Source organism: Electrona antarctica, assembly GCF_951216825.1.
Source record: "Electrona antarctica genome assembly, chromosome: 7".
Taxonomy (NCBI): Eukaryota; Metazoa; Chordata; class Actinopteri; order Myctophiformes; family Myctophidae; genus Electrona; species Electrona antarctica.
Window position 1 is genome coordinate 41,556,321 of NC_136812.1, and position 25,292 is coordinate 41,581,612.

Here is a 25,292-nt window from a genome sequence, read left to right on the forward strand (position 1 = left end):
CACAGTGACACTCCATACTCACTGTTCCACCATAGATCTATCAGTGCTTTATGTCAATTATGTGTTGCTCTGGGTGGAACTTACTACTGACCGAGTCAGTACTGTACTGTACTGTACTGTACAGTACTGTTGGAGGGATTTATTCATGCTTTACATTTCTAAACTTAAAATGTTCATGTCAAAGATTTGAACTCACATATTTACTGACACGTTTGAAAGGTATCATTCTTATGACCGTTATCTCAGAATATGTATGTTAACTTTATAAATGTCACGTTAAACCTGCAATAAACATAAGGTGAAATAAACTTACATCAAATAGTCTCTTTGTGCATTCCTTACTACTCCCAAGCACTTTACCCTCTATGTTAAAATAACTAAACATGATTCAATAAGATTTGAAATATCCAATGCCGATACATTCGTACATTTACACAACTCAAGTAACATTTTTAACACAGGACTTTTACTTTTCCTACACTATTTCTACACTGTGGTATTGTTACTTTTATTAAACACATCTGAGTACTTTCTTCCACCACTGTAGCCTACATATGTCATAATGAATTCATCCCAGAAGACACTTCCCCTTCCCACTGTCAGCCTTGACAATAATAGACAAACAGAAACGTAACTCATGATTGTTTTAATTGAATACAAATATAATGGAACTCCTAGTTTACAATAATAGCATCAGATCCCACACAAACATCCACAAACCAGATTCTCAAAACAATTTAGGAAAGAAAAATAAAATAAAATGTAACCCTGCTGGTCAATGCCAATGTTTCCTTCTCCATCACGTCCTTCACTCGTCACAAACCACTGGAGTGTAGATATATGTTGCTCTTAAATCTGCCCTACACGATGAGACACAATTATTCTGAGGTATTTCTGAGCAGAGCCAGGATTTTTAGAAGGACTGAACGGAGCGATTCACTTCATGAGCAATTTTAAGACATCTAGTGAGTCATTGTAGGATCAGTTTCATTCGAGATGGTTGTGCTTTCCAGTTAAGAGTGGGAGAGACCAATAGTGCATCTTTGGTGCAGAGATCGTGTTTCTTCCGACGTTGGCACAATGAAATCCGAACAGGTGCACCGTTTTGAACAAAGATGTATTACAGGTGCACAGTGCACACCGTATTAACAAAGATATATTAGAGGTACAGAGGAGTTGCTGGCGTGGTACGAACTTCATTTATTTAAGGACGGATGATCCATCACTCATCTAACAGTAAAGCCAAAAAAGCAAAACGCTGCTTACTCGATGAATGCTATACTCTTTTGTTAAAATATATCGCAGCTGGCTTTGGTGAAATCTAGTTAGGCTACTTACAAAAGTACAGTACCTGTCATTTATTCACTATAAATAGGAACTAAGCTAGAATGATTATTGCTAAATTTGACAATGCTTGGACCTTATTTGTACCAACATTACTGTGAAGCCTGATGTACACTTTGTTTTGCAGGTCGTGTTTGATGCTGTAAATAGCCGATCTACAGGCTTGAGAGCTTGTAGATCGGCAATTTCCGGTGTGAGACACCGACGTGCAACAAAGTATAAATCAGAAGAAGTCAATGGTTCATGGGAAAAAATAACATAACACAGAGAATGTTCATCAGAAATTCACATACTAAGCAATCAAGTACAGTACCAAGTACCCATTCACAAAAAACTACTTTACATTGTGCTTTAAAATCTAGTAGTTGCTGTTGCGCGCAGCTTTGTCATGATGTGGTTCCCAACCTTTATTGGATCAGGGCCCACTCTAAATGCACACAGCCCACCCATGGTCAGATGGGTGCATTTTCAGAGCATGTTTTGTAATGATCAATCGATTGCGTTCCGCCTTGGTTCAGTGGAACTAGCGTATTATACTTTTTTTAAGGTTTTAAAGGAAAAATACCATGCCATTTCCTTTACATTCATGTTTTATTTAATATTACTGTTATATTATTATACGAAGTGTTTTGCCTATATTCGGGGGCACCCTGCAATACCCTGACGGCCCACAGGCTGGGAATCGCTGCTGTAGCGTGCGTGCATGTACGTACAACGTACGTACATGGTTTGATATTGGTTGTTCAGCTAACCTTAGATCAGCTCATGCACTGTGTTCCTCTCACATACCCAATTACCCATGTTGACAAAAATACTCTCTCTATGGTTATCATTAGTATTTCTATGGCAAACATTAGTGTCACGAAACAGGTGGTTTGGCATCGACATCAACAAGTGCATTCCATCCAGGAATGGGAGCTACAGCGCTCAGCGATGTATTGTATGAGGTTTAGGCGCGTTTGTGTTGTGCGAGATGAACGGCGGTTTAGCGGTTTTGGGCTTGTGGAAAAAAAAAGGTTATGTATTACTCTTTACTCATTCATTCCTCTTTTATTACTCATTACGTTCATTACTTACTAATTGATTATAGAAATCAATGCAAATAAACAATAGCGCATGTAAGAATGGTCCTTTTAAAACACGAACAGACATCCACACACTCTCTGTCCATGTGTGTCGGTAACACACTCAACCTGGTGACCCTATCTTGGGCAAAGGTGGAAATGTCCCGACATTCCTAGACAGGTTCACAAATAATGGAAAATAGCCGATCTACAAGCTCATTATGTCACTGGACAAAGCCCAAAATACGGCTTACAATGTTAAGGTGAATAACACCAGTTATGTTGTTTATTGCAAGAAAATTGATGTTGATGTTTATGACACCCACCCCCCTCCCTCCCTCCCTCTCTATTTTAAGTTTTCCTTTTCCTTATAATCAAGGAAAGTGCAAAGCCATGACATCACTAATACGCAGTCAGATTACTTATGGAAATGTGTTCCGGGACCGTCACTTTCCTGTTGCCTAGTATCAATTCTACATGTATACATATGAAAATATCTTTATAACATTATATAAGAACAGAAACATAACTGTCAGGGGAAGGTTTTCTGAGATGTCATAGGGGTTTGTTTTTTAATCCACACGGTGTGAAAACATTGTAATAAAAACTAAATGCCTCACACCTTGTGCAGAAGGGTCGGTGTCCACAGAAAGCATTTGTTTTTTTGCTGCCAGGGTCTTTTCTGCCACGCATTTCTATGGTAAAGACGTGCCAGAGCACTCCCCTTCCCAGCGTGTTTTGGCAGAACGCCCTGGGCCTTCTAACAGCAAAAATAATTCAACTTCTGAAAGAAAGAGCGGCACTTATCAATCGTAACGTTTGATCCTCCTGACCTGTGTCTGGCATCCGGGTGACTTATAATTACAACTTGATTCTGAATCGTTACCACAAGTCCATTACTCCATTTCAGCTAAGCAATTCGTGCTTAAATAATAACTGTCGATAGTGGTTGTGCTCCTACATAAACGGCATTCTGTGGACACAGGCCCTAAGAACCTGATTTCAGTGTAACAGATTGAAATGTATAGATATAGTATATCGCTTCTGTCGGGCGCTTCAATGTATGAATGAATGGACCATTGTAAAGCGATTTGAGCACTTGAGCGCTATAAAAATGCAATCCATTATTATTATTAGAAACCGCCAAGTTTTTCACTTTTTTATTTTATTTTTCATTGCCATACTTTGTCATAATACAAAAGTAGTATATTTTTAGTTTTGGTTCGTTTCCACCCAACAGCCACAATATATTATAAATCAGTCTGTGCTCGTGTTTTAGAAGTGTCCGACTGTCTCTCCTGTCAGACATCTTTGACTACTCAAACAGAAGGGCAGCCCTGGCCTGCACGCTGTTGAGACAATGGTGACAACTATTGAGATGTGTCCCTGTGTGCTGTGAGTGTGGGAGACTGAACCACTGGTTCTCAAGTTCACAAACAAATTTTCTTTTCTTTTTTTACACCCGACCATTGTACTACAAAGTATAGCCTAGCCTAATACAAGGCTTAAGTGGTTAATCAGACTAATCGATTTGGTTGATTCTGAAGAATCCATTAGAATGTGTCAATTCGTTGATGTTCAAGAAAAGGAAAACGGCCTCTCGATGACCTCTATGAGCAGTGTAGTTTGGATTAGTTGCCCCGCCCTACTATAGTTATCCTAACAGTTATAGGGCTTTGTGTGGACGTCCCGTTAGGTGGTCCCTGGTGGTGCCCAGAACCAGACGTTGAGAACCAGTGGACTGAACCTGGCAGCGTTGGGGGGAGGGGGGGGAGAGGGGTTATTTGTCCACCAGTTTGGCCAGGCTGTGTCTGAGGTCTTTGAGATCGCAGATCTTGACATCCAGCACCTGGACGAGGGTCTGCAGCTCCGTTTCGGACTTCTCCCTCTGGTCTCTGCTGGAGGCCAGAGTGCCCTCCGCCGTCTGCACGCGCTCAGTCAACTCCACATTACGACTCTCCACTTCCTGGTGGAATGCAATAACACAACATTCATGACTAGTTCAATCCATCCGTGCCAAACGTGACATGAACACTGTCCAGGGGTTGATTTCATCGACTAAAACTATGACAAAAAATGCCCGTCGACTACCTTTTTCCACCCCTCCCGTTTGTAATGCGGGAGCTGGCGAAAACCTTTGGGAATTAAGATTAATGTCGGAGTGTCCTTGAGCCTCTGAACCCCTAATTGCTCCAGATGTGCAGGTTGCTGCCTTGCATGGTTGCATGGCACAATCTATGTAAAGCACTTTGGATAAAACGCTATATAAATGCACCCAATTTACCCAAATAGTGAATGTGAAATGTTTCATTGCATGCATGCGGTTCCTCATCAAATGGTTTATCCTGCACAAGTTATGAAGTCAATGTGCAGTTTGCTGCTTTGTGAAGTGATTGTGCATCCATAAAGCAGCTATAAATTTTCATTGATATTATGCACTATGCACTATATAGCTGGGCTGAGAACAGAAGGACATGGAAGGACAGCGAGGAATGGTCATAAATCACAGCTGAGCTGTACTGTCTAATAAGAAACCAAGCACTATACCTCAGCTCTGCTCGCCCCTGCTGTAGGACAGTGTTTCCCAAACACTGGGTAGAGACCCATTTTGGGGTCGTGAACCCATTCTTATGGGTTTCAAAGTTATGTCATGAATTACAATAAATAATTAAATAAATAAAAATCTTTCAAGAAGTAGTGAAAGTCTCTAAACTGCCTCCCCCTGGCCAGCTGGGGCGCCTGATGGAGGGGAAAGGAACTGGTTGGAATAACGTGTTCCTTCCACGCACTACGTCCAACCAGGGAAACTCCCCCCTGTCTAGTGTAAAGGAGCAACTTGGACACTCAGGCATGAAGGAAGCATGAGTTCAAGTCCGTTGCTCTCCCCATGTCCCCCATACAGTATATGGGGACTAGGATGGCGGAGGGTGTGTAGAGCCCAAGATCACATTAGATAATTGACACAGGGGTGAAAAATGGGTTACAAAATCGTGGGATTAAAAAATATATATATATTAAAAAAGAAAAGTAGTGAAAGTAGCCGATCTGTAAGCTCACGTGTCGCGTTGTGAGCGTGTAGATGAGCTATTTTCACTAGTTTGGGTCTTGGGGATTTCTCTTTTGGGTCTCGTTAAAAGCTTTTGGAACCACTGTACCATTGTACAAATCCAACCTGCAGGTGGCACTGTTAGCTTGATTATCCTTGCCATTCCTGTGTCTGACTTCTTGGTAAGTAATGATTTTAATTGACATATATAAACCTTAATAGTGTGTTGGTTTATCTGGTCTGGATGTATTGTTATCTACCTAAACTATACCCATTGTAAACCTTTTCTTCATACAATTGGTCCTCGTCCTCCACAGTGAGACACAGACACAGACCATCACAGACCATCATTATAATGAGCATTAGTGAGGACCAATTATCTATCTTATGGAATGTGTGCGTGTGTGCGTGCGTGCGTGCGTGCGTCAGACAAAATATGGCATGACTCGGACACCATCCGACCGCTTAGTCATCAAACAAGCTACGAGTCGACCCCAAACCCCCCCCGCCCCCCCATCTTCATGCCGTGTTAAGTACCGTGCCCAAATCAAATGGCTACCACACTTTGCATAACAACGGGTGTAACTATTTACGTGAACACACGTTCTCATACACGGTAAGCAACACAGCACAGCAGTATGGCTCCAATAGGCTACTACTTCTGTGTTGTTCTGCATGCAACATTAATGCCTCCTCCACCATCAAAGAACAGATTCATCCAAACGTTTTAGTTTCGTTGCTGCAGGCAGGCAGGCGGCAGCGCAGTAAAGAAGTTTGTCTGATTATTTTAAGTCTAATTTTGTGTTTGTTTGTCTAAAACTCTCATACACTGTAAACAATATAGGCTTAGGCTATCAGCTGTTCTGTGTGCATGCGCACATGCGTGCAAGTGAATGTGCGTGCGAGTGACGTGCCATGGTACCATATAACACCATGTTAAGTACTGCCTGTCCAATGCCTGTCCCAGCCCCTCCCCCTCTCACCTGGAGTCTGTGAAGGGCCTCTTCTCTCTCTTTCTCCAGCTCACCGACATCTGATTTCTTACTCTGCAAGGTTTGGATTTCCTGAAATTAAAGAGAATGAAAGAAAAGTAAATAGATATAAATACAGAACTACATGCTGTACTACATTCTGTTCCCATATGCCCATATATGGGCGCTTTGGTGGTTCTAGACAACCGCCTATCCGACTGACTTGACGCCAGGCGCGCCATTCCCTTGCCGAGCGGTCCGAGTTTGAAGTAAGTAGTAAAAAATATGTTCGTTCCTATAGTCCCAGTTCCAAAAGCAGTGGGGTCATTTGTCACCTGCTGGCAGGATGAAACAGCAGTGTTGATAGGATTTGGCATTTGGGACACCGGCTTGATGTCACCCAGGGAACACTTCTTATGGTTTAGTTAGTCACACGGCAGTGGTTCCCAAGCGTTTTAGCTCGACACCCAACAGTGACCCAAATTACCCTCCCTGTGACCAAAACTACTGAAAATAGCCGATCGATAGGCTTACAACACGCCGCAGCGCAACGCGTTGTAAGCTTGTAGATCTGTAGAATTTCTCAGATTTTGTTGTAGAGGAAAATACTAGTTGCCACACTTCACAGCAGAGGTACAGACAACGGTCCATTTGCTTCCTTGATTGATTGATTACTTTATCAGCCAGAAGTCAGATATTAGGGCTAAAATGATAACATAACTAGGTCCTGGGGACTTGTTTCCATTGTGGTCCTACTGTATGTATTCACTTAATCAACATAGCATAACAATTTAACACAATAAGACATGTCATCAACAAATACAAAAACAAACTAATCAGTCAACTGAGGAGGACCCCCTGGAAGCCCCTCAGGGACCCTACATTGAGAACCAATCAAGTAAAAGGTACATTTGACTTTAGATGGAATGTTTTGGCTGAGTGTGCTTCTGTCATTTCTGAATAATAGTTCCGTCCTTGTATTGTTTTTGCATTTGCATAATGATACCACACAAAAAAGACAATGGGGTTCCCAGAAACTCAAGCATCTAAAATATAAAACAAAGAAATGAAGAGAGAAACCACCTTGTAATGCAAAATACAATTATTAATGCCCTTTACAGCTTTTTATATAAAACGCTGTAAAGAGCATATACTGCAGGAATGTATTAATTGTATTTTTCATTACACAGTGGCTTTCCTCCCTCTATATTTTGTGAACCCCATTATCTTCCACCTTTTCGTGTGGTAAATAATGCAAACACAAAACACATTTTAGTTTTAATCTTTATTGTGCATTTTGTTGGGTCAGGTGGCAATCTTGTATGTCCCTAACTGTTACTTTTCAGGAGATGGACAAAAATAACCTGTGTTCCATTGTAGATATTATTTAGTCACAAGCTCTGGTAAATACATTTCCATGGTTAAATATTCATAAAATCCACATAAATGATACATATATTGCCTGTCTACAAGCAAGTATGGAGATACTGTACAAGGTTGGTGCCAGACAGCAAGGATTTGCATATTGTCCACTCAGCACCGTCTGTTTGACCTGGAAGAGAGTGTCCTCTTCTATGAGCATTCCAGAATCCATCTTCATTTTCTTTATAGTTCTCTAGAACAGTGGTTCACAACCTTTTAGTTGGATCAGGGGGATGCACTAGAAAATCATGAAAGTGTTCGTGGCACATGCGCGTGCTCGTGCTGTGTGTGTGTGTGTGTGTGTGTGTGTGTATATGAGAGTGAGTGAGTGAGTGAGTGAGTGAGCGAGCGAGTGTGTGTAATGAATATCGTTGGTGTCGGAAAGAATGAGATGGTTCTTTCCGACAGCTTTTTGTGTTTTTAACTTCTTTCATACATGAAGGCCCTACTTGATCACACTACAGCGTCACACAAAAGCATCACACGTGGCGTGTTACTTAGTGGTGTGTGTTTGATATTGTTTTTGTCTGTTTCCAAATGTAATACAGAAAAGCCAAAGGCCACAACAACATCCACACGTGGAAAGTTACGAAAGATTGTATTTTATTCTGTCAGAAATGACATTCTACTTTAACCTTTCAACACAAAGACAGGAAGAACAGCTGGGCTTCTCGCTGCAGGATTCCATTGCAAAGGACAGAGCAGTGAATCAGGGAGGAATGAAAGATTAATTCAGAGCCTGGAGCCAAAAGGACAGACTTTAAATCACTTTACAGGACAATTTAAATACACTAGAGTAGACTAACACACTAGAACAGTGGATCTCAAGTTCAACATCCCCCCCCCACCCCCCCTATCCAATATCCAGGTCCCTTGTCGCACTCAGTCCACACCCAACATAGGCTAAGTTGCCGCTTTGAAAATTAAGGTTTATAATCTCCACCAGGCCGGCCCGATCAGAGTGCACGCCACACTCCCAGTAGGCCAAGAAAGATATCCACATTTTTTAATTTGCCTCATGGTGGCGCTATAACACTTCACACCTTTTTGGCCTATGACTCTTGAACTATAGGTATGCTATGGGCTCTATTTTCGTCCATGCTAAACCCCTACTATTTTGAAAAACGATTTTGAATAGTCCAACTAGCCAATCTACATCGACATGTTGTGAGCTTGTAGGCTATTTTAACTATTCAAAAATGTTTTTTCAAAAAAGGCAAAGAAGTTTAGGGATAAGGGGCGAAAACAGAGCCCTTATGTATGGAAAGACGTAGTGACTCCAGTGCAGTGTAGAGTGGAGTGTGTTCTTACTTGTTCTAAAGACGTAGTGACTCCAGTGCAGTGTAGAGTGGAGTGTGTTCTTACTTGTTCTAAAGACGTAGTGACTCCAGTGCAGTGTAGAGTAGAGTGTGTTCTTACTTGTTCTAAAGACGTAGTGACTCCAGTGCAGTGTAGAGTGGAGTGTGTTCTTACTTGTTCTAAAGACGTAGTGACTCCAGTGCAGTGTGGAGTGGAGTGTGTTCTTACTTGTTCTTTGTCTTGGAGCAGAGCTTCCAGGTCCTCCAGAGATCTGCTCAGCTGCTCTCTGCCGGGGTCACTGGATGCAGGACGCCCACTCTGAGCCTCCAGCTCTGACACCTGCACACACGCACGGTTACAGAAATGAAAGCCTGTATGTAGTATGTACCGCTGTGCGCGCGCGCGCACACGCACACGCACACACACACACACACACACACACACACACACACACACACACACACACACACACACACACACACACACACACACACACACACACACACACACACACACACACACACAGGTTGCATGTATTGGCAGGATTTAACAGGAAAGTGGATAGCTTTTTTTCTCTTGGCCGTTGTGTGTGCAGTGTTGTTGATAGAGAACAGGAGTGTCAGCCATCTGCTGTTAACTCCTCAGACAACATGGACGACGTACTGTGTATCTACTGAAACATTTACACTCATTTCATCAGCCTCCCACGTCAACATGGAGCACAGGAACATCTCCTTAATTTAATGAGCATGTCCACACGCACGTGCGCACACACACACACACACAGTATGTCATGTCCTATGAGCAAATAGAGGGAGGGGAGCAACGCCACATGATTCTTTGTTTGACCCCGCATAAACTCAGATGTGTGTCTCAAAGAATGTGATTATTGGCAGAATCGTGGAAAGTTTATAATATCTGGCAGTCCTGCTTTCGTTTCTCACAGCATATCGTGGTTGTTGCAATTACCCACAGTACGTCACCATATGTTGCGCTATAACGAAATAAACCCATCAAATGTAACCATGTGTACGTTCCCTAATGCAATTCCAATAGTAATCACGCCCCGAAATACCCACATGCGTGTCTCAAAGAATACGATATTTGGCCCTTCGAGTATAGCAATACAAGTACGCGCGCGCGCGCACGCACGCACGCACACGCACACACGCGCGCACACACACACACACACACACACACACACACACACACACACTTTTTTTACTTTAATGCCGGGAGGAATTTGACGTGTAACAGAAAAGCAGCAGCCGGCTCTATTTGCTGGTGATTAGCATATAAACTGTGGGGCTTAAAGAGTTGAGTGACGGTTTGACTAAACGGCTCTTTGAAGGTCTTAAACTTCTATGGATTCACATCTTCATTCAACTTGATAGCAGATCACAGACGATGTGTGTGGAACAGCTGTTGCTTCATTTTAAAGTCTTAACCCATTCTACAAATGCCTTCTAAATCACCATTTCATGTCAAGGACCTCCAAAAGTCTCTACACAGCTCCACTGTGGGTGAAGTATAAGAAGGAGAGTCTACGCAAGCTGAAAGTAGCCTATAATGACTGTCTTCGAATCCTGTTAAAAAAACCCAGGAGCACTAGAGCCAGTGGGCTTTTCTGTTCATTGGGTCTCACTACATTCATGGCTCTGTTGAGGAACCTGACATTCAAATTCATGAGCAGGCTGGATCGCTCACTGAATGGACTCATTGGACAGATGACAGACCCAGGCCGTAGTTCTGTAAGGTACACTTCTACCATCAGAGGACACTGGCACGAGTGCCTCGCTTAGAGTAGTAACCTGTGGGGCTGGGTAAATGTATTGTATTTCTATTTATTTTTATTCTCTATTTGTGATGTACTGTCTTACCTTTTGGGCCACGAGCCTGTAATAAAAGTTTATATATATTGTATGTATTTGTCTGCAGACCCCATCTCAATTTTGTGCCAGGGACACCCAGAAGAGAAGATTTACCAAAAAAAACAAACATTATTGAAACAATTCTTCAAAAAGAGCAGGTGTACAAGATCTGCTATTTTCGCTCATCATATTTAATTCATTAATCATGTGATCGAGGCAAAAGTTCGAAATAATGGTGTACTGTAAGATTGATTTGAAGTCATATCGCCCATCCCTAGTTAGAGGTCAATTACACACAGCTGGACAGAGAAACAACATCTGCAGAACAGTTTGCACTAGTAGTGCTTCCTAGTCATCTATGCTTCCTATGGTGCCTTTCTATGCTTCCTATGGTGCCTTCCTAGTCTATGGTGCCTTCCTAGTCTATGGTGTTTCCTATGATGACTTCCTACTATGGTGCTTCCATTTTATAGATGAACTATAAAATAGTGTTGAAGTGCTTATTGATTAATGCATGTCTTAAGTTGTCAAAATAATCTAAATCTACACAATTACTTGTAAGTAACTAAATGTTTTCAAATAGTGGCAAATAAGCCTTGAAAGTAAAAGTACCTCCAAATCCAGCAGAATTTGAGTAAATGTACTGTTACTTTCAACCATTTTTCAGACCAGATGTCAACACTTCCACCACCCCCACTCCTTTCCCTCTGTCAGATTTTTCAAGCATGTCTTTCTACAACACGGTGCTGTCCAGTGTCCACTCCATTCTCTCTTCTCTCCCTCTCCCTTTCCCTCTCTCTGTGTAGCTCTGTGCCAGTGTTAGCTTATTATAAGCGACTTTGGGCTTGTTATTTTGTAAAGTTGCTTGTAAATATTGGTAGTTTTGGGTTACAGGTTTTTGGCCTTAATTGTTTCTTAAGTGTAGTTGCTTATTTGGGCTCGTTTCCTAATGTTGTTTAAACCAGTGCTTCTCAAACATGTTCATGTCAAGGACCCCCAGATTAACATGCAATTGTCCACCCCACGGACAAGAACTAAAAAACATCGCATGGATGCACCTGGGACGTATCCTCAGTGATGTATCCCAAGGTCCTCATGGTTTCCTGTCTCACAACATCATACCCCTCACTCGGGTGACCCAGCTGGGGTGATCAAGTCCCGACTTACGTCTCAGTAGCTACCCTCGATCAGTCCCATTAGGGAAAAACCAGGGACACACAATCCGCTGCTCCAGAACTACTCTGCCGGAACTGGGCGGGCAATCCGGTGCATGGAGGGACTAGGCACTGTGGGTTGACTCCTGGCCGGGCACCTCCTCTCCTACGCCTCACCAGGTCCTCTCCTGATCTCACCAGGTTCAGCCAGGACCGCATGCGTTGCACCAGATTCCCAGCACCAGACACTTCATTCAGGAGTGGTGGATTCTGCAGGCTCCACCGGCAGGGAAGCGATGGTGCCGCAGGCTCCACTTGCGGCTTGAATGGCCCTCCTAAAGGCCTCACGTGGGCTTTTTGGGCTTCCTCCTCACGGCGGACACAGGCTGGGGCGCTAACCCACACTGCTCACCCGGGTGCCGTCTACGTTCCGGCTGTCAACCATCTCTCGGGTGGTCACCAGACTATTCCCGGTTGTCTATTCCTATGAGTCACTATAAATAGAACAACTAAGAACTAAAAAACATTGCATGGATGCACCTGGGACGTATCCTCAGTGATGTATCCCAAGGTCCTCAGGGTTTCGGGTCTCACAACATCATACCCCTCACTCGGGTGACCCAGCATAGAGTATCTTTTGGGCTTGTTTTCAGAGACCTAGCTGCTTATTTCTAAAATGTGGCAACACTGAGCTCTCTCTATCTCGGTGCTGCTCCACAGTTCCAGATCACTGGTCTGTTGCCGGGGCGTGTGTTCCAATGGGAATCCTACTCCTCTCAAGGCAACAGCACAATTACTTTACCAGATAATCCCTATACAGTATATTGTTGTTGTTCTTTTTGTGCCTTTATATAAATCAACGCCCCACTTGATTATACTAGAGCGTCACACTCTACAGCAGATCCGCAAGATTGAAAAAAATTTGGGCAAAGCGCCAGGTTTTGAGCTTATCAATCTGCTGATACTTGAATTTTAATCCTGAAAAGTAAAACTTTTGGACATATGAGGTTTCCACCCGATAGTATATTATATAACTATTCCACAATCTCCGAATGCTATAGAGTCTGGAACTACACCTCCCGAAATCAGAGTAAGGAAGCTGCCATTTCCGTCCACGGAAATATATTTTAAAAATATCTTTAGAGCTTATTTCTTTATTTCCTTTTCTGCTAAGCAGCAAGCTATATATGCTTAGATGATTTCTATTCATATTAGGATAACTTTGCGCGACTGTAAAGACGAAACAGAAGTGGGGAGGAGTATCCACTTCCGCTTTATAGTTTACTCATGACAGCTCTTCCGTTAAAGCATTTGGAGATTGCGAGAGGCAACGGTCTCTAACAGAGGCCTCCCAGTCCCACGGGGTCACAGACAAGTTCAGGGAGAGAAGGAGGCTGAGAGAAGATGAGGCTGGCTGGGCACTGCGTCAGGCATCCGGAACTGGCAGCGGCAAGCTAACTGACACTGTGGGAGCCAACACATTAACACAAGGCACTGCTGGGAAGGGAAAGAGGCCGACTGTGTGGAGCTCAAGACCCAGACACAAGACAAGAGGGTGTGTGGAGGGCAGCCATTCAGCAGTCCAGAGATGTGTGTTAGCCAACACACACCAGGGACCAGGGATTCTCAACCTGTGGGTCGGTCCCCAGATTATATATTAAAAAAAGAAAAAAAGTTTTGCAACTGAATGGCTGGAAAATGGAAATTTAGAGTTGACATAGTACATGCATAAACTTTCCTTAATGATTATATCTGGTTTCAGTATTCGTTTGATATATTTTCTCTAATATTAAGGTTATTTTTTTGCAGTCAGTTTGTATTGGGGGTGGGGCGGGGGGGCGGGGCAGGGGTCACGAGACATGGCCAAAGCATTTCCGGGGGTCCCCATCCAAACCTTTTATAATTAGCTCAAGACCCAAAAGAGATAGTTTTGATTTATTTATTGGGCAAAGGTTTTAGCGCGGGGGACTGACCCCATTTACTTTGGTTACAAATTATAAGCATAAATAACACATGAAAACAATTACTGGAGGTATTTCTATGTTCATTTTGGATGCTGAATGGTCCAGCAGTTTGGGAAAAAAAATATTATCCTGCTACATAAAATTTGTTACAATAATAAAATAAAATAGTTACCGTTTCAGAAGTTATGTAGCGCAACACAAATTTGATAGGCCACCTGTATTGGTGTAACATGAGTTAAATAAGCCCAAGGAAAAGCTGATGCCAACATTTGGAGCAGACAAAGGAAAGCCAACAGATTGTGTCTCGTATGCTGTGCTCCTGTTCAGCACAGTCCCACAGGCAGTTCAATGTGAGGCCGTACATTTAATCCCTGTCGGGTTGGAAACCTCATATCTCATAGCAGATCTACAAGCTCAAAATATGTCGCTTTGCGCCGCGTTTCGAGCTTGCGGATCCGCTACTTCTGATGCTTTCGTGTGACGCTGTAGTATGATCAGGTAGGGCGTTCATTTACGAAAAAACACAAACAGTTAGAATATGGACATAGGAGGTTTCTGCCTGACAGCGATGATTTACTCAAATACTGCATTTAAGTAACATTGTGAGACAGAGGCAGTTCAGTGTGAGGTTGTAGGATTCTGAGATAGAGGCCGTTATAGGAAGGGAAAACGTACATTGATTGTTAATTAATCACTTAAGCTCTAAGCGATCAACGTGTCACGATGCAACACGTTGTGAGGTTGTAGATCCGCCATTGTCAGTTATAATGTTTTCTGAAAGTTTTATTATGATTATTATTTTAAATGCTAAATTGTAATAAAGGAATGCATTGATTTTTAAAAAGAAATTCTACTTTGTACGCTTGAATACTTTTGAATACAAATTGAACACAGCAACTTCCCAACTCAACTTGTAGTTGAGTAATATTTGACCAGGAGTATCTACAGTATACTTTGGGGTGGAGTACTTTGTCCAGCACCGACACAGACAGTGACGGAGGCCTGCCTGCCTGAGGAAAACAACACTGTTTGTTCTGAGACTGAGACGTCCTGCAGACTAGAGGAAGAAAAAACAACAACAACTTGGCTGCTGGTTCACCCTCTCATCCCGGGGTAATTTGTCTTTTTCTTTTAACTAGGTCAGTGCAGAGGGCTGTGTGTGTGTGTGTGTGTGTGTGTGTGTGTGTGTGTGTGTGTGTGTGTGTGTGTGTGTGTGTGTGTGTGTGTGTGTGTGTGTTGGAGGGACATACGGGTGTCCTATCCTAAAACAGAATTAAGATGCTTGTTTGTCTTCAGCTACGCTACGCCAAACCCTGGAGGACTGTTCTAATTCCTGCTGTGCCACCTGGCTGACATCGTCACGGAGGTGAGGAGAGGAGGGGGATGATGGGAGAGGAGATGGGAGGGGAGGATGGGAGAGGAGATGGGAGGATGGGAGAGGAGTGGGGAGGATGGGAGAGGAGAGGAGGGGGATAGAGGAGAGGTGAGGCGAGGTGAGGTGGGGTCAGGTGAGGCGACGTGAGGTGAGGTGAGGAGGTTGAAGGGGGATAACATTTCGCTGTGCTTGGGGAGATGGATGAGGCTCCTTGGTTCAGACTAGACACAGAACCAGCTGTCTGTTTTATTAAAAGATTATATTTAAGGATCATATTTAAGCATCTGTGATTTACTACTAGACAGCTTAGTAGAGAGAGAGAGAGAGAGAGAGAGAGTGTGTGTGTGTGTGTGTGTGTGTGTGTGTGTGCGAGCGTGTGTGTGTGTGTGTGTGTGTGTGTGTGTGTGTGTGTGTGTGTGTGTGTGTGTGTGTGTGTGTGTGTGTGTGTGTGTGTGTGTGTGTGTGCGAGCGTGTGTGTGTGTGCGAGCGAGCGTGCGTGCATGAGCGTGCATTCTATTTACTTGAGCATTTACTCTGTTGTTTGTGGCACTTTGTAGGTGACTCTGGTTAAGAGTGTTTGCTAAAGAAACTGCCTAGATTGCAAATAGTGTGTGGATTACAACTTGCCTCATTAACACAGGCTGGTGGAGCCTAACCAACAATCTGTGTGCAGACTGAAGATTAAATGCTTATATTTGTGCTCCTTGATGATTTGAATGAAGGCCATGCAAACAACAAAACTACAAAGGCGGACAGAGATGAAAATAATATGCAAATGATCATTTACAGTATGTATCTTATATAGAAAAGGTAATTATGAAGGCCTTGCTGTAATATTAAAGGGAAATCAAGATGGTTTCCAATAGGGATGCTTTGATTATCACAAAAGATAAACATAAACATGGCTATACTGCCATCGGTGAACGTCAACCTATTTGCCAATATGCCGATGGCAGTCAGCAAGGCAAATATCGGCAGATACAGATCTCTAAATATGTATTGTAGGGCCAACACTAAGAGTAACATTGGAAGTAGGGATGTTATCATATGAAAACATATCACGATTATTGTGGCAAAATATTATCGCGATAGTTAAAAATAAAATATGCTTAAAACTTAAAATGCCAGTTTTGTTAACCACTTGAAACTCCAAAATCCCTATTCGTGGGGGAACATTCGCCAGAAAAAGTGAGCTTACATCTGCTATTTTTACCGAATCGATTCAAGTGAAATAGAATACCAACACGTTTTTATCACGTATAGAGGTTACAGCTCAACAAAAGCCAATTCATCCTAGTGTATGACGGAGGACGATTTCACGATACATTTTAATCTCCATGATACGATTATTGTGAGCATTTTTGAATCACGATAAACTATAATAGAGATCACCGCAACCCTAATTGGAGGTCATGAAGCTCAGCAGTCGTATTCATGGCTCCGAGTCTGAAACGTTTCACAAGGTGTGCCGAACATTCACAGTTCCTGCCGCCCTCAGTATTGTGTTGCAAAAAATAAACATTTACACGGTGATAAGAGAGATAACAACGTTATATAAAGGCTGTTTTGCACAGATATGAATACAGGTGTGCTTTGACATTTTTACCTGACCTTTGGTGTGCCCTGGGCATGTTTGTAAAACACTGCATTAGCATGTGTACTTTAAAAGGTAAAGTAGTTTGTCTTATTTCTGTTTAAATGTTTAAGTAGAAAGGTTTGGCTGTGTCATTTTGGAACTAAACTCTTTATATACATACACATACCGTACATACACTGCCCCAGTGAGAGGCCTCATCCTTTATTTACTTGCATACCTCAGCTGCAATCGGCTGTCAGTCAGCTGATTGTATCAATCAGCCTAGCTTCTCATTTCTCATTCACAGCTCTGCTGGTCATTACGTCACACTTCCATACTCCAACCAGAGCTCACGCTCTTAACAGAGCAGCCCCTTTAAATATGGCTTTGCATTCACTAGTAGCCTCGGTCCCAGGCTTACTTTTCTGCGAAAAGAAGAGCCTGGTCACAACGTAAGGCAAAGAAGCTATCGGCGGACGTATCCTCCGGAACATCCATCAGATGTATTTCCCCCGGATACGATATTTTCCCGACCAATCACAACACTTGTTTCATTCGCGGAGAATGTGAACTGATTTGTAAAGCATCAACGTAATTTCCTTGTTTCGGTGGGGACTAGTAAACACAGCCGCACCGCGTGACGTAGTTATCTTACACGCAACACTTCCGCCACTTCCGCTGATAGTCTTTTCAGCGTAGGTCTTGCCCAGGGTGATTCACTAGAGGTCTGCTTGTCTTGCTGCCTGCTTCTCATTCGCTGCAGCTTAGCCGCCTCCTCCACCCCAGCCCCCACCTTTTGATCAGAGTCTGACATTATAGCCTAAAATACTTTTATGTCTGCTGATTCAAGCTAAATATCAATATATTGCTTATATAACCACAACCATTGCTTATAATATATTACTATTGTATCCTATGGGGGTTTTGCTTAACGTTCCCTGATTTAGCTTAGCATGCTGCTGAGAAAACATTCAGGGAACCTCTCCCAAAGCGGAGCCTTTAACGCCAAGTTTAACTGTATTCCATTTGTTGCAATAAATGGTTCATCTTAATCTACTTTGACGTGAGTGTTTCTGACTGAAATGCTAATAAATGCTATTCCCACTTGGGCCGCCCTAGCCTAAAAAGTCTGGACACGAAACGCCACTGGTGGGGGAGGCCAAAACAGACCTGGAGAAGATAATTCAAGTAAGGCGAAGACATTGGGACGGACATGGGAAAAACTGTCAGTCCGTTGGGTGGTGTGTGATTAGTGACTCTCTGCTCCACCAATAAGGAATCAATTGTGGGGGTCTTTGACATGAACCACGGCTTACGGGACACAGAGGCCTCCTCACCTGGTTCCGCAGTCTGTCCGTCTCTTCCTGGTACTCGGCCAGCTGGTTCTTCCATTCCTCCACGCTGTTGTTAGCTTCCTGCAGCGCTGCTACTAGCTTAGCATTACTGTCCTGAAGGGTAAACAGCTCCGCCTCCAGATTGATGTCACACACCGAGCTGCTGAGAGATACATACATTACCACATTTATATCACAGAGATACATACCACATTTTATACCACATACTGTAGAGATACATACCACATTTATACCACATACTGTAGAGATACATACCACATTTATATCACATGAGAGATACATACCACATTTATACCACACAGAGATACAGACCAACATACAGTACACACAAACACACACCCTCTTCTAGACAGCCCCTAGGTACCCCAACTGTGAAGTCTAGGTTGTTCTCAAACGTTTTAACTTCAAGAATGGTATGCATGGTTAGGTAATAATAACTGTCTACAAATGGAACCAAATGGACTCCATTGGGTTCCTAACTACTATATCAACAACTTAGCTGAGGACCCCCTGGACCTCCTCTGCTTGGACGACAATTACACACCCTACCTATTTGAAGACACCTTTTTGCCCTCATATGATTGGACAATGTATGGTGACATCACAATAATGTGAACTATAGGGAAGTAGGCAACCACACTCGCAATTCCCCAGAATTGCATTTTTCTGGTTATTATTGTTAGCAGCAGTGGCAAGCAGTGGGAGCAATTAATTGGTGTAACGACTAAAGTGCGAGACAAAGGGGCTGAAAATAATTATGCCTAGTTTAAAATAAGAAAAGAAAAAAAGTGTGTGTGTGAGAGAGAGAGAGAGAGAGAGAGAGAGAGAGAGAGAGAGAGAGAGTTGTTGCCCATGGCGAGGTGATGCATCAAGCCTTATCCAAACGTAGAGCTGGTCACCATGGCAACCAGATCAAAGCCAGCATGTGGCTGTATTCACACAATACTATATCTGTACACACAAGTACAGATATAGTATTTGCGTTCACAATCACAGTAATTATGATCAACTGGGGCAGCCTAGGAAATGTCAGATCACGCAGCTGCTCAAGTCTTTTCCGACTACGTCGTAACAGACTAACAAGTGAGTTAGCCAAGGAAATCAGACTTGATTATTTGAGAGTGTTGGCAAAACATGGAGGTCTTGAGCATTTTGACACTAAAGCAGTGGTTCTCAAAGTGGCGTCCGGGGAGTGGGGACCCACACTCCCACAGGGGTCTCCAGGAAAATGATTTTAACCACTTGATCTACAAGCTTGTACATCTGATAACACATTTCTTTTTAAATATTTTTTTATAATTGACTCCATTGACGTATACAGATATGTCATTTCAAGCACAGACCGCCATCATCTGGTGTTTTTTTTCTTTTTTGGTGTGTTAACCCAGGGCCTCCGAAGAAGGATTTATAAAAAATATTCTTTTCTCTGCTTTCTGTTCACAGACTGCGCTTTGGGTGAAAACAAGCTATATTCAACTGCTAATAACTAAAGAACAGAACATTGAGGTGAAAAGTCGAGACTCTCTTCTTTCCAGTGTTTTGACAGCAACATTTTAGTTTTAGTCAAAGTCTCTTGAATAGTTTTCATTTAGTTTTAGTCACATTTTAGTCACCTGGAATGTCTTAGCGTTAGTCTAGTTTTAGTCGACTAAATAACATCAGATTTTAGTCGACTAAATGTATTTTGCCTTGTTGCCGTCGTAATGACGGCTGAAAATATATATACCTGCTGAAAATAGCCGATCTAGCGCGACGCGTTATGAGCTTGTAGATCTGCTATTTTCAGCGTGTAAAATGAGTTATACTGGATCTCTCCACTAGTAGTCACTTCCAAACACTTTAGTCTAGTTTTTATTTGTTGATGAAATTGTCAATATATTTAGTCTTAGTTTTAGTCATCATAGCTTAGTTTTCATTTAGTTTCCATTTACTGTTTTTTTTTTTTTGTCAGTGAAAAAGTTTAGTCAACAAACATTTTGAGATATTTGGTGTTCATTCTGTGGATCTTGAAATATTAGCAGATCAAAAGTAGCAGATCTCACAAAGTGAGCAGCTATTTTCGGTAGTATGAATCTATCTCAAATATGATGCCATTTAGACCCGAGGCCGATTCGTTTTCTGAAAAACTTATTACAAACATTCCTTGAGGATTGTTCAAAATAGAGCTCAAAATAGTTTGCAAAGCAAATAAGCAATGCACTAGAGGAGAATGAATGCTAACCGTTGGCCTTATGACTCCAGCAGGCTGATCTACGATCTGGTTTCAGATCACACACACACGTACAATACAACTCACAGGCTTGTGTCTTGTATGCTACCACCCCAGGCCAGAACGTGGTGCCAGTTCCAGAAGAATGCGTGAAAACCCAAAGAAGAAGAAAGGCTCCCTGACTAACCACATGGCGTATCTCTCATACAGCTGTTGTTATGATTAGTCATGGAGGGGCAGCAGCCATAGATATATAAATAAGCTAGATGGCTCACCCGCGCTCTGGCCAATGGAGAGCGACGTTGCTACGTGGAGGCCATCTTACCAGCAGCATAACATTGTGTCTATGGGGCATGTACTTTTAAATAACCGATTTTCAAATGGTTTGGTTTGTTATAAACATGAGACGAGGGACGGACAAGTGCTGTCAAAGGTCCAACTGCCCTGGCAGCCATCAGCAAAGAGGAAAAAGAGTTGTCTTCCAGTTCAGAGTCCAAAGAAAAGAAGAAGAAAAGTGCCCTGGATGAGATCATGGAGATGGAGGAATAGAAGAAGTAGTCAGTTGGAACTACAGCCTAACATTGTGGTGAAAGTTGTCACTAAGAAACTGGGAGAAGGCAGTCATCAGGGAAGTGCGAGACAAATACACAGCTGTAGTGAAGATTATGGGCTCGGGAGACAAACTGAAAGTAGACCAGAGTCATCTGGAGACTGTTGTCCCTGCAGTAGGTAGACATGTCCTGATTCTGAACGGCCAGTACAGAGACACAGAGGCTGTGTAGGACGGTATAGATGATTCTGAATGGCCAGTACAGAGACACAGAGGCTGTGTTGGATGGTATAGATGATTCTGAACGGCCAGTACAGAGACACAGAGGCTGTGTTGGACGGTATAAATGATTCTGAATGGCCAGTACAGAGACACAGAGGCTGTGTTGGACGGTATAGATGATTCTGAATGGCCAGTACAGAGACACAGAGGCTGTGTTGGACGGTATAGATGATTCTGATGGCCAGTACAGAGACACAGAGGCTGTGTTGGACGGTATAGATGATTCTGATGGCCAGTACAGAGACACAGAGGCTGTGTTGGGCGGTATAGATGATTCTGATGGCCAGTACAGAGACACAGAGGCTGTGTTGGACGGTATAGATGATTCTGAACGGCCAGTATAGAGACACAGAGGCTGTGTTGGACGGTATAGATGATTCTGAATGGCCAGTACAGAGACACAGAGGCTGTGTTGGACGGTATAGATGAGAAGAAGTTCTGTGCTGCACTCATGCTCCACTCGGGTCGCATGAAAAGGAGGTGAGTTGAAGCATGAAAGGGAGGTGAGTTGAAGCATGACAGGGAGGTGAGTTGAAGCATGAAAGGGAGGTGAGTTGAAGCATGAAAGGGAGGCGAGTTGAAGGCATCGCTTATGAGGACTTTTCAAAACTGGACAGCCCTCCTGCCTAAAGACCCTCACTGCCCACTGGCTGAGGGACTCTACTGTGTCAGGCTCCCTCAGAACCATATATACGTATATATATATATATATATAATGCAACAAAAGTGAAACAAAAATAGCACATCATATTGTGTGTGAGCTTGTAGATCGTCTATTTTCAAATATCCGATGTATAGGTATGTATAAACTGATTTTGATGCTATCTACCTATCTACTTATTAATAATGAAATGACTGTCTGTCCTAACCCCACTTCTCCTCGCTGACTGGACCAATTGATCTGAATTTGCATTGACCATTAGCATTTCATTTTTTGCTTAGACGAAAATGAAAGCCTGGGTACCGAGGTTACATTTGGAGCGGAAAAAGGACAAATAAGCACACACGCGTGCACGTCGGATCCGTATGTAGGCTGTCTAACATGTGAGTAAAAGAAAACATTTTAATTACTGGATTAAATTAAATCCCTTGTTCTGGCAAAGGCGGGTTGTGGAGATAAGAACGAGGTCATACTTAAAAGAGTATACTTTTTCATTTTTGTAGTCGATTAAATCGATTAGTTTGATACATTTTTGCACCCCTAGCCTTAGATGAAAGCTAGTTCCAGAGTGCTACAGATAGTGTTATTTATTCATACCCTTCTGACAGCATCTTCTTGATCCTCTCCTTCTCTGAGGTCAACTCTACCTCGGCGCTCTTACTGCGCACCAGTTCCCCCGGACCGTTAGCCGGACCGTTGACCGCCAGGAGGGGCGGGGAGTGGCGGTCCTCAGACAGCTCCTGAAGCACAAAACACACAACAGGTACTGTTGATATTACTGCTCTCGTTTACCCCAGAAGTGTACAGGCCCAGTGGGCATTTTGTGGTTTCGAAAGTAGTAGGCTATCACTAGCTGTCAGCCTGTCACCAACACCCCACTAGACAGCTGCGGAAAACGGATGAAATCGACCCAGACATAACAAAATTCAATGTTGTACATGCTCACAGCGAGGCATGGAGTGACGCGCTGTGAACTTGTAGATCTGCTATTTTTTGAATAGCCAACTGTACAAAATAGTGATTTTGCTGGGACCCCCTGGAACCCCGTCAAGGACCTTAGCTTTTGCTATTTTTGTTGTTTTAGGCAAGTGTTTGAAAATGTATTAATACCCCATTTCCTGTCAGACTACTGTAATCTATCAATGAAAGTAAGTAAAGTAAAAAGCAAAAAAATAAAATAAAAATGTATTAACATTTTTCAACATGGAAATGATGACAATCATGCTAAAATAATTGCGAGTATCTAAAATAATTGTGATTAGGTGATTATGTAATAATTAGGACAGGCCTACCCACTGGGCCACAAGGACACCCTACTCTGGGCCAACAAAATGTATGCCATAAATAACTCTAAAAATGCATCTAGTCAGTAAACAACAACAAGGCAAATAGTCACATATAAGCAGATTGAAAAGAAAACAATGTAGTGCTTCAAAGAAGCTACGTTACCAAGTAAACAATGAACCTAGAACAAAGTCAAACATCGCTGTCGGGAAGACCATTTTATAGGTTTCGATTTTTCTTCTTCATAAATCAATGCTATTGAACACCCTTTACGTCTGTGTTCAGTTCAGTTCAGTTTAGTTTATTTTGGTCATAGAATTGAACATTGAATGCATTGATTACATTTCATTATAACTTAGTATTTAGACCAAAAAGGTATAGGCTGAAGCCAGTGGCTTATTTTGCCTATCCTAATTACACCTACAGAAATAATAATATATACAATACATCTAGCACACATGGGGGGGGGGGGGGGGGGGTTGGGGGGAGTAAACAAACAGGGGAAAACAGACAAACAGAGGAAAAAAGAAAATACAAACAAACAAAATACAGGAAAGAGAAGAAGAAAGAGAAGAGAACACAAAATGTGTGTGTTGGTTATAAAAAATATTTAACCAATATTAGTCTGCTAAAGCAACTAACTCCACCCCTCTCCCCCTCTCATGCAAGGAATTGACAATATATAAAGTCACAACACCAACTTTGATGAAGCAGTATTGCATCGTTTGAAAGATATAAGGCTTTTGTCATTTCCTGAAAGAATTATACTTTTAATTTAATTTAAAAAAATTAAAATTTTGGAGCAGAGATAGTATACTGTACATGAAACAGAAAACACAAAAACTAAATATGAAAAAGTAACCAACATATCTCCATAGTAAACTAGAATCTATTGAAATGTTTCATCTATTGAAAAGTGAAACAAAGGCATATAAGGAGAGAGTAGGGAGTGTGAGGTGGAGCCTGAAGAGGCAAGTCTTCAAACTATGGCACACTTGGATGTGAGTGGGTGAGTCTGCAGTTCTGACTGCAATGGGATGGGGAGTTTATTCCACAGGAAGGAGAAGAGTCTATCTAAGAACTGTGCTTAATATGTTCATTACTGTCTCCGAAGACACCGAAACATATTCCAAACGAAATGTAGTGTTGTTTTGCAAATAAATTATTGAACCTTGAATCTGAAATGCGGATGTGTGGAGAGAACACTGAATCATTTATTTATCCAGACTTCTGAAGATTGCTCGGTTTTGCAGCAACGTTGCACTACTACACGTCCTCCATTACTTGACAAATCTGGGCTGCATGGATTTCAATCAACAGCACAGCCTGACAGTCAATCCCCTGCTGCAGACTGAAATCATGTAAACAACATTTGAATTCCATATTCATTGGTGTTGGCTGCAGTGGCGTATCTACAATAAGGCGAGGACAGGCGTCCGCCTGTCCAAATCCATTTTCTGCCTGGCCAAAATCCCTACACTGAGGACAAAAGCAAGACCTGAGAACTATTAGTGGACAGCGGACTGGCCGTTGCGGTAGAGCGCGACCCTCAATCACCCATTGGAATGAAAATGCATGCATTTCAGCCTTTGTATCCTACTGGTCGGCAGGTATATCTCTTTGAAAACCTTTGCACCAGCCAACCATTGGTTGGCTGGTGCATTCAGACGCCTTCAGCAAGACAAGAGACTCACAGCAACTACAGTAGACCTATATGTCTATATCATACTAGTGGTGTAAAAAAAATATTGATTCAACAATGCATCACGATTCGCCCGTGCAGCAATGCAATGCAGCAATGTGACATAATCGATAATTGAAGCCTAAATATAATATATAATTATAATACTATTATAATCTAAATC

At 42.4% G+C, this 25,292-nt stretch overlaps 1 protein-coding gene across 5 annotated transcripts in view; it reads right to left on the bottom strand.

The window, feature by feature from the left end:
* Nucleotides 1-631: 631 nt before the first annotated feature.
* Nucleotides 632-25,292, bottom strand: part of LOC306926673 (homer protein homolog 3-like) — a 91,682-nt gene continuing 67,021 nt past the window's right edge. For 3 of the 5 annotated variants that reach the window (XM_079506065.1, XM_079506063.1, XM_079506061.1), the window contains 5 exons: nt 22,741-22,883; nt 18,424-18,583; nt 9,375-9,485; nt 6,438-6,518; nt 632-4,374 (listed from right to left, as the gene is read on the bottom strand). In XM_079506065.1, coding sequence (XP_079362191.1) covers nt 4,189-4,374; nt 6,438-6,518; nt 9,375-9,485; nt 18,424-18,583; nt 22,741-22,883 — 681 coding nt within the window. In that variant the 3' untranslated portion in view covers nt 632-4,188. The remainder of the gene's footprint in view (nt 4,375-6,437; nt 6,519-9,374; nt 9,486-18,423; nt 18,584-22,740; nt 22,884-25,292) is intronic. The other 2 variants (XM_079506064.1, XM_079506062.1) reach the window with 1 other exon arrangement.